Consider the following 12,104-nt stretch of genomic DNA (forward strand, 5'->3'; position numbering starts at 1 on the left):
ATATAACAGACTGCTGTTTTATTGTAGAAACGTTTTAGAAATTTGTAGGACAGCAATTTTTCTGTCAGGATTTTGAAATGTTTGTGTGTTTTCTTTAATTAAAACTGTCTACTTTGTTTCTGAATGTGATCCTGTCGTCTTATTTTAGGCTCAGTGAGGCAGGACTCGCACCCTCGACCCTGTCCGTGCCAGACCTGTCTTCAGGGGACCGGTCCCAAGGTACATTTACATTTAGTCATTTAGCAGACGCTCTTATCCAGAGCAACTTCCAGTAAGTACAGGGACAGTCTCCCCGAGGCAAATAGGGTAAAGTGCCTTGCCCAAGGACACAACGTCATTTAGCATGACCGGGAATCGAACTGGCAACCTTCTGATCACCATCCCAATTCCCTAACCGCTTAGCCACCTGACTCCCTAGGTAGCATCTCCCCTACATGCTGTCCTATCAAACACAGGCGTGAGTTAGAAAACTGCATGCCACTTGTAGTGTAGTACATTTCTGTCGGACGTATCTTAAATAGTTCCTGGTCCTTATTTCTAGTGCCCTGTTTATGTTTCATGTTCTGTTAAAATGACGGGGGAGAAAAAATACGTTCCTGAGTCTTCCCGTACTGATCTTCAGTGTGTCTCTTTATCTTAACATGTTTTAATGTGTCCCAAACAGCTCTTTATGTGAAAAAATAATCGTGTAAAACCTGCCATTGGAGTGTCATAGCTCCGCCCCCCACACCCTCCAACCCCCACATCCTCCAACCCCCACACCCTGCGCCCGTCTACTGGAGCGTGTGTTTAAAGACAGGGCGTGGATGACAATAGAAGATAAACAGAGTGTTTACCCACCTTGCCCAGAACTCTCCTGATATGTAAATAGGTTGAGCTCTTCTGCTTAAGCATACATTTGGGTCTGGGAGCTAAAACACTCCGATCCCTGCTCGCCAAACAGCCTGTAATGACCACTGTATGGTTGTGAGACGGTGACATTTGACGGCGACAGTGGTGTGTGAGGAGAGGAGTGTGTGCAGCGGTGTGTGTGTGACCAGATGTGTTGGTGTCTGCAGCGGTGTGTGTGTGACCAGATGTGTTGGTGTCTGCAGCGGTGTGCGTGCAGCTGTATGGGCAGCAGTGTGTATGTGTGTTTGTGTGTGCAAAGGTATGTGTAAAATCTGACAAACAAACAAAGAGAGCTTGAGAAAACCGGAGGGTTTTTCAAGCAGGCATTATACCGAGGTCGAATTCAGTATAACTTTAATACTGCCCCATCGACACCTCAGCTGAAGATTGAGATGCCGAATCTTAAGAAAGGTTTAGCAAATTCAGACGGAAACCCCAAGGTCTAAAACGTGCGCGTGAAATACCGCTTTACAAGGCGCCAGTGCAGAAACTGTGGAGATGAAGAGACCGTTGTCTTGGTGAGGAGCAGCCTGGCATCCAGGGAGCAGCACCCGGGTTCAGACCAGCGCCGTGTGAAAGCTGCTCCCCTGTATTTGCCGTGCGACAGAGCCGAAGGGAGGTTACATAAGCACGTTGGTTTGGTGTTGTTGTCATTCAGGGTTGAGTTTTCTGTTTGCTCTGCTGGCTCGGTAGAGGAATACTAATAACTGTCAGCCAGGACTGTGAGGGGCCGGCCCTGACAACAGTACGGTCTGACAGACATGCACCTCCCTCTCCTTGACCTTTGACCCTTCCTGCTCCTCAGTGTTGCTCCTCTGACCTGAAGGTAAAAGGCAAAGTTGCTTCTACTCCACTCCTCCTGCCCCCCCCCCCCCTCCTACTTTTCTCCTCCCTTGTTCTCCTCTGCCTTCCTCATCACCCCTCCCTTTTTTCTCCACCTCTCCATCTCTCAGAGTAGCGAGGGTTTTGTTTCTAGCTTTAGGCGTTTGATTTGGCCCTGAAATGCAACTTCAAAGTCAGGATGGCTCGATGCTAACTGAAGCCCTGTCTGCTCTGTGATCACTGAGAGTCCTGTGAGAGCCAGCCAAGAGGACTGGCCATTAGCTGGATTCATGCCTTACACACACACACACACACACACAGTCTCCCTCTTTCACGTGCTCTCTTTCTCCCTCTTCTCTGCTCCTCTCTGTCTGCATCCCTCCTGTCCTTCCCTCTCTTCCCCCTGGCGGGGTTCTCAACAGAAACATTGACAGAGCACCATGCTGCCTGGTGCCAGCTCCAGTCACTCAGCCACTCTCCTCTCTCTCATGACAGACATCCAGGCCAGGCTTCCTCATCCAGACCCCCAGAATAACAACCCATGCTCTGGACCAGAACCTCCCTCACTAAACCTACACACCACTCTCGTGGCCTACACGCACACACACGCACACACACCGACGTCTAGGCATACACACAAGAACACACAGTAATGTCTAGACCTACAAACACATCCTTCTCATGATGGTAAAACACAAATCACTCCTGCGGACGATTGCATACTCGGATATATCTGCCGTATTCCACACCTTAACACTGGACCTGCCAGGGTAAACGTTGTCAAGTCATGCCTGGAGGTATTCACTGTTCTGATCTGGTCTCTCCTTGGTCTCCTAGCCCCACATCACCTGCAGGCCTCCAGATCCCCCCAACCCGGCTCCCCCAGATCCCTACACAAGTCCCCCGCTCCCTGGGCCCCTCGATCCCCAGCCCTGCCCAGGTCCCCCGGCCTGCCCAGCTCCCCAGCCCTGCCCAGCTCCCCAGCCCTGCCCAGCTCCCCAGCCCTGCCCAGGTCTGTGTGTGACACGTATCTGATTGATTTATCTCCATTCCTATGATGTTGTGTGCTTAAGGATGTGAAGCGCGTTTTATAATACCTACGTAAAGATCGCTACGTGACTATAAAAGCACTGTACAAATGAAAGGTGTGGTTTCCTGATAGGTCTCCCGGGTCTCCGGCCCCGCAGGGCCCAGGCAGGGTGGTGATGGAGGGAGTCCGAGGGCCGAGCCGCAACCCCTCCACTGGGGAGGGTCCCGGGGCAGAGAGCACCAGCGAGGGGCTTGGAGAGAGGGGAAGGAGTCCAGAGAGTCCTGCCCACAGACGACACCTGCTCCCCCCTGCGTCACCTGACCGCAGCCAGGCTCAGGCTCACGCACTCGGGTAAACCTGGCAGACCTACATGTCTGTCCTGAACTTGTTTATTCAGCAGGTGACCCTCAGCTTTCATTCTCCACACGACCAGCTCTGTCACTGCTTCTTTGCTCCCTTGTCAGGGTCTTCGTCTACACTCACCTGTGATAGCCTCTTTAGCTGCGGCACCACCGCAACAGTGCCAGGCTCTGCATTCTCTACTGTCTTTAATAAGAATCCTGTCGTATTCTGGGCTAGGAAAGTCATTTACATGGCAATACACTTCTGTAATACCTTCATATCAACTTAAAGGTCAACCTTCTGATTTTGCGTAATATAACCTGGTAAATAAGACAAAGTAATATCCCTGAAAGAGGTGAAATTGCATCCCTTGTGCATTCCGTAATTGCATGTCTTTTCTGTGGGAAGACAAGGACTGCCATCCATGGTGGTTCTGTTTCTCTCCTGGAGTTTTAATATTGGAGCTGTTTCTAATCAAGTTTGTCTCCACTCTCCTCCCTCTCTCCCTCTCTCTTCCTCTTTCTCGCTCTCTTTCTTCCGCTGCCTTCATCTCTCTCTTTCTTTTTTTTGCCTAATATTTCTCTCTCATCTCTCTGTGTATGCATTCCCCCAATCTCTCTCTCTCTCTCTCTCTCTCTCTGTCTGTCTGTCTGTCTGTCTGTCTGTCTCTCTCTCTGTCTCTCTATCCCCCGCCCCTCCAGTATGCTGCAGGACCAGGAGGCCCCCAGAGCCCCCCCCTCCCCTGCCTGCAGGAAGGGATCTCCAGCCCTGGACAAGGACAAGAACATAGCCTTCCTTCTGAAGGAGCTGGATTCACTACGGGACCTCAACCAGAAGGTGTAAACTCAGTCACGTTCATCTCTGTGCTCTCTGAAGGACGACCCCCGTGTGGGCCGGTTCAGACGGAATGAATATAGCGTCGAATATGAGAGTTGGTTGATAAATCCAGAGATTTGGATTTACACCTTCTCCTTCTGTTCTCCTCTTTATGTTTTTGTCCTTCGTGAGTGTGTGTGTTTCTGCCTCTGTGTGTTTGAGTGTTTTTGTTTCTCTGCTAAAGTGTGTGTGTCAGACACGAGGCCCCTTCTGAAACGTCTGTAATTGATGCCTTTAGTTTGCAAGTAGCTGTGACTCCTGACAGAGGCAGAGGAACATTTCCCAACAGGCTGTTGTCCCTGGCAGGGCCCACGGCCCGCCGCCCCAGGCATGTTTTCAGAGGAAGGGGGGGAAAAAAACACAAACTCTGGAGCAAAATATTTAAGACGGGAGGTTAAATCTATCATTAGGGCTTGTAAAATATCACTCCTGGCTAGATTTATGGGAGTTCAATAACAGCCCCTCTCCTTCGGTTGGCGGCAGGACAGTAATGCTGGTTGAGGGCTGGATGTGAGGCCTGGGGAGTGCTGAGTCATGCTGCAGAGGACCGGCTGGGGTTACCGGGGTAACAGGAGGTTAGAGAGGTTGGGGCAGACAGGAATACCTCTACAGGTAATCAGGCTATGATGTCATCATCATGAGACAGCAAGAGAGGCTGGCTGGCTGGCTGGCTGGGAGATACAGGAACAGCAGAAAGGGAAGGGTCAGGTGTGTCTGCCCATTCCGACCTGGGTTGAAATGTGTTTACTCTAACAAGATGTGGTAATTCAAGGTTAAAAGGTTGTGTGTTTGTGTGTGTGTGCAGTTGCAGGACAAGCTGACCTTGAAGGAGAAGGAGCTGGAGAGCAGGCTGGTGGACGCTGAGCTGCAGGAGGCTGAGCTGGAGGCACGGGTCTGTGAGAAAGCTGGAGGTAAGGAGGGCTGCAGGAGAGGAAGAGGGAGGGAGGTAAGGAGGGCTGCAGGAGAGGAAGAGGGAGGGAGGTAAGGAGGGCTGCATTAGAGGAAGAGGGAGGGAGGTAAGGAGGGCTGCAGGAGAGGAAAAGGGAGGGAGGTAAGGAGGGCTGCAGGAGAGGAAGAGGGAGGGAGGTAAGGAGGGCTGGAGGAGAGGAAGAGGGAGGGAGGTAAGGAGGGCTGGAGGAGAGGAAGAGGGAGGGAGGTAAGGAGGGCTGCAGGAGAGGAAGAGGGAGGGAGGTAAGGAGGGTTGGAGGAGAGGAAGAGGAAGGGAGGTAAGGAAGGCTGGAGGAGAGGAAGAGGGAGGGAGGTAAGGAGGGCTGGAGGAGAGGAAGAGGGAGGGAGGGAGGTAAGGAGGGCTGGAGGAGAGGAAGAGGGAGGGAGGTAAGGAGGGCTGGAGGGAGAGGAAACTGCACTTATGAATAGATATGGGGAAAGACATTTAAGGTTCAAGAGAAATGCAAGAAAACAAGGACTACTTTAGAGTCTATTGCTCTTCCCCCATGGACTACCAAAGCCTTGATGAACTAAGATATTGGAGTATGGTAAACAATTATCAATTTGTTTTACAAGTGAAATGAGTATCAAAACCAATGAGCTTACATTGTAACTGATCATATTTGTTAATGTCATTTATTTCAAGCCCAACCCTTACTGAACTAATATTTGAAATCTGCTGCGCAATCATTCTTTTTTGGGGGTGTGGGCCCTTTCCCCCACTTAATAATTAAAGACAACATCAGACACAGTCTACCCAGTGCAATTAGCACAGCAACTGTTCATCGTTTAATATAAAAAAAACGAACGTGTATTTGCCGTCCTCATTTTAATATGATTTGCATGGGGGGAAAGCGTGTTTAATGAGCAAATTTCAGCTAAAATGCAATATTGGTTTTTGAAGTGAACTTTGTCTGGGCTTACGTGAGGCAGCTCTCGACTGTTGATCATTGAGCTATCTCCTGTCTGAGGAAGCAGGGATATTACCTGCTGCTGGATCTGGTGGCATCATACAGTGGGATTGTGCCAGGCTAGATGAAGATGGGGCTAATCTCAGATTGGGGGTGCTGTGGGGAGCAGGGCACACACGCATTGGGGTTAGCATACAGGTGGAGACTGCAGCACACTACGGCAGGTAGAGTGTTATAAGGTGCACTCTACGGAACGGTTGTTTCGACCACACTGTACACACAAACATTCAAGCAGACGGTGCCAGAATAAATAATAAAGTCACCAATGTTTGATAATGCAAATCCAAGAATTATACCCTATTAGGTATATCAACATATCAGATATTTCTCCATCTCTTTTTGTAGGACAGTATCAGGTATCAGATGGGTTGTTGTCGGTGAAAAGTGTGTGTGTGTGTGGGTCCTCTGCTCTTAGAGCCCAGGCGTTGATATGAGTCGGGGGCCAGCAGACTGAGCAGTGGTGGTGCTGTGTTTCTGCAGTAATAACTCCAGCTTCTCTACTTCCCTCAGGGAAGGTGCACCTGCTTATTGTCCAGGAGACTATGTCTCCTCTGCTGGTCAAAAACTAATAACAATCTATCTCCTTCTCTTCTTTCTCTGCCTATTGTGTTTTTCTTTCTCTCTTTCCTTTACTCCCTCACTGTCATCCTTTCACTCTTCCTCTCTCATTCTCTTACGCTTTCTGTTTCTGTCATTCTGTTCGTCCATCCATCCATGCATGCAGCTCTAGTGGAGGAGATCTACCTGGCCCAGAGAGAGAGAGACCAGGCAGTCATGGCCAGACTCAGACTGGCCAATGAGGAGAGAGACGAGGCCTTACTCCGTGCTAAACGCCTGCAGCAAGCAGCCGCAGAGTATGTACACTCTCTCACACACTCACACACTTTCACACACACACACACACACTCTCACACACACAGAGCACAGCACCCCACTACACTCTTCTCTGTCAGTTACACACCAGTGGATAATTTGTGTGAAGGAACTGGCCATATAGAACATTTCTAGAAAATAACATGTGGAGTTTATTTACCTCTTTCTCTCTCCGACAGACTCTCACTCTTTCTGCATTATTTGGTGCGTCTCTGTCAATGTATTTTTCCGCGTCTCTCTCTTTCACTCCGTGAGTCAGATCAGGCTGACACAGCCGCAGCAAAGTTTCCCACGGGAAAAAATGTATACTTAAAGTATACTTGCAAAGTATAAGTACAAATGTACTTACATTTAAAGTTGTCAATGGCTGTGTGAACATATAAAATCAGTAAGTTTTCAAGTACACTTCCAATTGTGAAAAAAATGAAAAATACACAAAACATTTATGAAGCTTTTGTTTAATACGTTCAAATTAGAATCACGTAGACTCTTCTTCCGCTCTCCTTCCCCCACTTTGTTCTCTAGCCTGGTGAACAAGGTGAGGGAATGGAATGTGTGTGTGCGTACGCGTGTGCATAGGCGTCATTTGGCAATCCCACATCGACTGGTTTGGAAGTATATCGGAGAGGGGTGACATTCCATGCCAGTGTCCCTGGTCCTCTCCGTCCACGGTGTCTGTCAAGAGAAGCTGCTCATCGGAAATCAATCAGCCTCCCCAACCCTTCACATATACTCGCCTCTCTGTCTGCACTGCACTAATTGATGACTTCTTTGTGTGTGTGTGTGTGTGTGTGTGTGTGTGTCACGGACAAGTGGGGCTAGTTCTTGAGTACAAAGATCTCTGAAATGAAAGCAGTATTGTCCTCCTTTGGGGCGGGGTGTCCGGCAGGCAATATTTGCAAGCTGCAGTTTAGACGTAATTGCATTTTCACTTAAGGGAATATCTAACTTAGCAGTCTGAAACAAATCTATATTTTAATAAATCTTGTTGTAGGCTTGTTGGAAAAGAGTAAGTACCCCAACAACAAACAATCTATTGTGTGTTATTTGTTTTTAAATGCCCGTCCAACACATATCCATTTTTTTTGCAGTCATACCATCACATATTCAGATTTGTTCAGAACATGTAAATTATTTAAATTGTGTGGATTTATTAAGTTGCATGAAATGCATTTGGTCTGCTGGAGTACCTGCCAAATAGGCTGAAAAATCGAATTAGCGAAAACAGCCCCCATCTCCTCCTCCCCCTCTCCTCCCTGCCTCCTCTAGGACGAGGGTAATTGGTAGGCAGGCAGGATCCTATTATGAGGGCAGGAATATGGGAGAGCATGTCCTGCAGCTTGGCTGTGGTCAGGGGCCGGGGCTGCTGATGAAGTATGTACCTTCATAATAGGACAGCAGCGTCCGTGTAATGCCCCACAAACTGAGGGGAGAAACTGTTTGTTTTCATGGGAGATGATGATGGAAGATGTTGAAATGAGAGGTGCTGTGACAAATACAGTTGTTAACCAGATAATTTAACCAGTCAAGTAACAAACCATCTCCCTCTTTCTAACTGGTCACCTGGTTGTTGGGGAGAATACAGCCACATTCACTTGTGTGTGTGTGTCACACACCAGCTTACAGTCTCCAGGCAGCCATTCTGTAATTACAGTAGTCTTTACGCCTGTAAAGCTGTTCAATACTGCAAACCTACAAATGACTCAATCTCAGCACATATGAGCGATTGATCCCACTGGTCATATATAGCAGTAAACATTAATATCTTAACTGTGGTCCCTTCATGCTGAAGGCAGAGGTGTTATAGTGCAGGGTTGGTGGGCTCTCCATCTGGGTTTTTAATATGCTGGGGGTCCTGGTAGACTCAGGAAAACCTGCTGAACGCCAATATTATTGGCTGGGAAGAAGATTTGGGGGGGGGGGGGGAAATGATTTGATTTTTCTCCCATTCTTTTTCTCTGCGTCTCTCTCTCACACACACGTACACACAAACAGTCTTTCATTCAAGCTCACTTGTCCCTCAGTCTCTCATCTCTTGATATGACAATATCACTTACCCCTTCATCCCTCTCCTTCCCTCCCTCCCATCTCCCTCCGTACCTGCCTCTTTCCCCAGGATGGAGAGTATTGACCCAGAGGAGAGTGATGTGGTAAGCCCCCCCCTCAGTGGCTCATGTGAGCTCACGTTTTTCTGCTTCTGGCTCCACCACAGTCCTCTCTCTCTCTCTCTCTCTCTCTCTCTCTCTCATCTCAGTGATGAACTGACTGCAGGGAACAGTCATAACTGAGGATATCTCAACAATAGGATGCGATAACATCGTAATCTCCTTTTGAAATTGCGTGTCAAGACATCTTTATTATGCTAAGGCATCTTGACAGTTTAAACAAAGCAGGCTTAGAGCCCTGATTTCGAGGTGAATTGTTAATAGGGGATACCTTTTGCATTTATGTATGTTTACGTACATACATTTATGCATGCGTGTGTGCATGCGTGTGTGCATGCGTGTGTAACCAGGACCTGGAGGAGCTGTTGAACAGAGTGAACAGTGCAGACAGCGCTGTGAGTCTGGAGCGGAGTGGAGCCGTGCTGGTGGACCTTCTCCAGAAGGCCAGGGAGCGACGCAGGGAGATCACAGCTGAGGAGATGAACACAGTGCTGCAGGAGAGAGACACAGCACAGGCCAAGGTACACCCCAAACCCGCCACACTGTTACACTTCATTCATTCATTCATTCATTCATTCATTCATACAGTATACACAGAACAGGCCAACCAAGGATCAGCCCTAAAATTAAAGCTAGCCAATCACTCACATGCTGTATGAATAAACATTAAGGTGAGACTAGACCAGATTAAAAAATCTGTTTTATCAAGCTGCATGAATTCACTTCGACGCTTTTGACTGAAATCCACGAAGACGAGTGTCCGAACGGCGCGTCTCCTCCAGTTTAGGGTCTGAAAACATGCAACCAGGCTTCATCAGGAGAAGCCTGAACCCAAACCTGATCTGCAGTAAACACCCAAGCACTAAACTCACAACACCTAATACTAAAAACTAAACCCTAAACACTCAACGTACTCCTTGTGTGTACTCAGCCAGACGCCTAAATACTGAAAACACACCTGAAATCTCCAACAATATTGACATCATATCCCTCCACTCCTCCTTTTCTCCCTTCCCCCTGTTCAGGGCTTGTGATGGCCTGCTTAACTCCCTCTCATACGCCCGGCTTTAGTCTTAAGTCATTTATTCGGCTTGGTAAACTGGCCTTACACCTGATCTGCTTGCCCAACAAATATTTGACATATCAATCTGACATGCATATTTTCAATCATTTAAAAACAAACAAGTGTCCGGGGACAAATATTGACACCCAGATATTCTGCCTCAACATTGAGGTGAAGAGGGACGCTGTTTGCCTGTGTGGGTGCGCGCGTGTGTGTGTGTGTGTGTGTATCCAGATACAGAGATGCTTGTGCTTGTCACGGATCTGTTTTACAACTGTGTGTGTTTGAGGATAGTTAACACAGGTCTTGTGTCTATGTGCTCATCAAACATATCCACAGAGACATAATACAGTATGTGTCAGTGTCAGTGTGTGTATCGGGCTCCCCTAGAGAGAGTCATCCTCAGCAGAGCTGGCAAGGAGGGCCGCTGGGGCACACAGGGCTGCTTTCATCATGTCAGTGATCTCAGACTAGAAGCTCACACACACACACACACAACCAGCCTTGTAACTGAAGGTCTGTTATCCTGTTGATATCTTTCTGTGTGTAGATCCAGTGGGTATTTTTCGGTTGTGTCTGTGTGTGTTTCCGAGTGTGTGTGTGTGTGTGTGTTGTGCTGTTAAACGATAAATGACATTATGTATGTATGATGGGTCCCCATCTGTCTACTGGCTCTCAGTGGGACATGAGCCCCAGGTCTGGCTGGCTGGCAGTCAGGCAGCACCTTCACAGGCAGGCCACCAGGCGGACACGGCAGGACCACAAAGAGCACCATCAGGCAAGGAGAGGAAAGGAGGGAGGAGAGGAGGAGAGAGAGCGGAGGAAGGGAGGGAGGGAGGGGGGGTCTCGAGATGGATATGCTGCCCAGCCCATGTAGCAGCATGGAGATCACAGTCGAACCGGGGCCAGCGTGGGAGGGAGAGGGGGAGGAGAGGAAGGGAGAGAGAAACGGAGGTGAGGGGGAGATGGGTAGATTTCAGCATCCAAACTAACTCTGTTGCTAGTTAAAGATGTGTTTGATGGTGTGAACGATAGCAAAGATGGTGCATGAATACAGTAGCATGCTGTAGGTTATCCAGATGGTGGTTTTATCCTGAGGAACTGAGGGTGAATATGGTATGAACACCCAATATAGAACATGTGATCCTGGGGGATTTGGGGAACCCCCAATATTGTGGGGGTTAGAGGGCTTGAGTGTTGGGATTAGAGATGATGTTGAGTGGTGGTGGGGGAGGGGGTGTGAAGGTGGGGGTTAGGGTTGTGCTCGAGTGTTTAGGTTAGAGTTGGGGGTTGAGTTTTGAGGTTAGACATGGTGCCCCAGCAATGTCAAGACCCTGGACTTGGAACAGGAGGTATACGGTAGCACAAGCAAGGCTGTGATGCTCCACCTTACATACACTACAACATTAACAAAACATGCTCCATGCCAGCAGCAACACTACCTAGGTAACACCATATCCTCACTCACTCTATCCAGCTTTCCACAAGATCTCCCCCGGTTAACACCGTGGCCTGATATCTAGGCCCCAGCGTTTGGCGAAGGGCAGTGAACTCATCTTGGGGGTTCAGCGGTGAAAGTATGTTGCGGATGCTGCTAATCTCTCTGCAAGGTGGCGATCGGGCCGACACTCTATCCTAGAGGATTTCTACACCCCCCTGCCGCTCTCCAGATCCCCCCCCCTTCATCTCTCTCTTCATCTCGGAGGGATTATCAGCCGTTCCATCCAGAGAGCCGCCAACAAGGCTTTTGGGAAATGAGGCACAGGAGGAGGAAGAGTATTGGGAGAACCAGGAACGCTGATCTCACTTTTATTCTTTCTCTATTCCTGCTTCTCATTCTCTCTCCCTCTCTCATTCCATTTTCATTTGGCTGTCGTCCTCATGCTTCTTCTGGTATTTCTCATTTGTTATATGCGTTTGTTAATTGTATTTTTTCTCACTCTTCTTTTCTCCTGGTTGGTGTGTTTCTTTCTCTCTTCCTGTCTCTCCTGCGCTCTCTTTATCTCTGTCTCCTGCATATGTCTGTCAGAGGGAGAGGGAAGCAAGGTGACTGTCAGGTCCCTGTTGTGGAAGTAGTTTTGCACCCCAGCTGTTCCTCCCAGTCTCTCTACCCTACCTGGGAA

General features: G+C 48.7%; 1 protein-coding gene across 2 annotated transcripts in view; it reads left to right on the forward strand.

Annotated features, from left to right (window-relative positions):
* The window catches only part of mipol1 (mirror-image polydactyly 1), a 44,530-nt gene that overhangs the window by 15,464 nt on the left and 16,962 nt on the right, over positions 1-12,104 (forward strand). For both annotated transcript variants that reach the window (XM_084678622.1, XM_084678615.1), the window contains exons 4-11: positions 149-219; positions 2,551-2,725; positions 2,876-3,094; positions 3,787-3,922; positions 4,767-4,872; positions 6,605-6,734; positions 8,870-8,903; positions 9,269-9,439. In XM_084678622.1, the coding sequence (XP_084534748.1) occupies positions 149-219; positions 2,551-2,725; positions 2,876-3,094; positions 3,787-3,922; positions 4,767-4,872; positions 6,605-6,734; positions 8,870-8,903; positions 9,269-9,439 (1,042 nt within the window). The remainder of the gene's footprint in view (positions 1-148; positions 220-2,550; positions 2,726-2,875; positions 3,095-3,786; positions 3,923-4,766; positions 4,873-6,604; positions 6,735-8,869; positions 8,904-9,268; positions 9,440-12,104) is intronic.

This window comes from Hypomesus nipponensis, chromosome 3 (genome assembly GCF_054491055.1).
Source record: "Hypomesus nipponensis isolate SF chromosome 3, ASM5449105v1, whole genome shotgun sequence".
Taxonomy (NCBI): Eukaryota; Metazoa; Chordata; class Actinopteri; order Osmeriformes; family Osmeridae; genus Hypomesus; species Hypomesus nipponensis.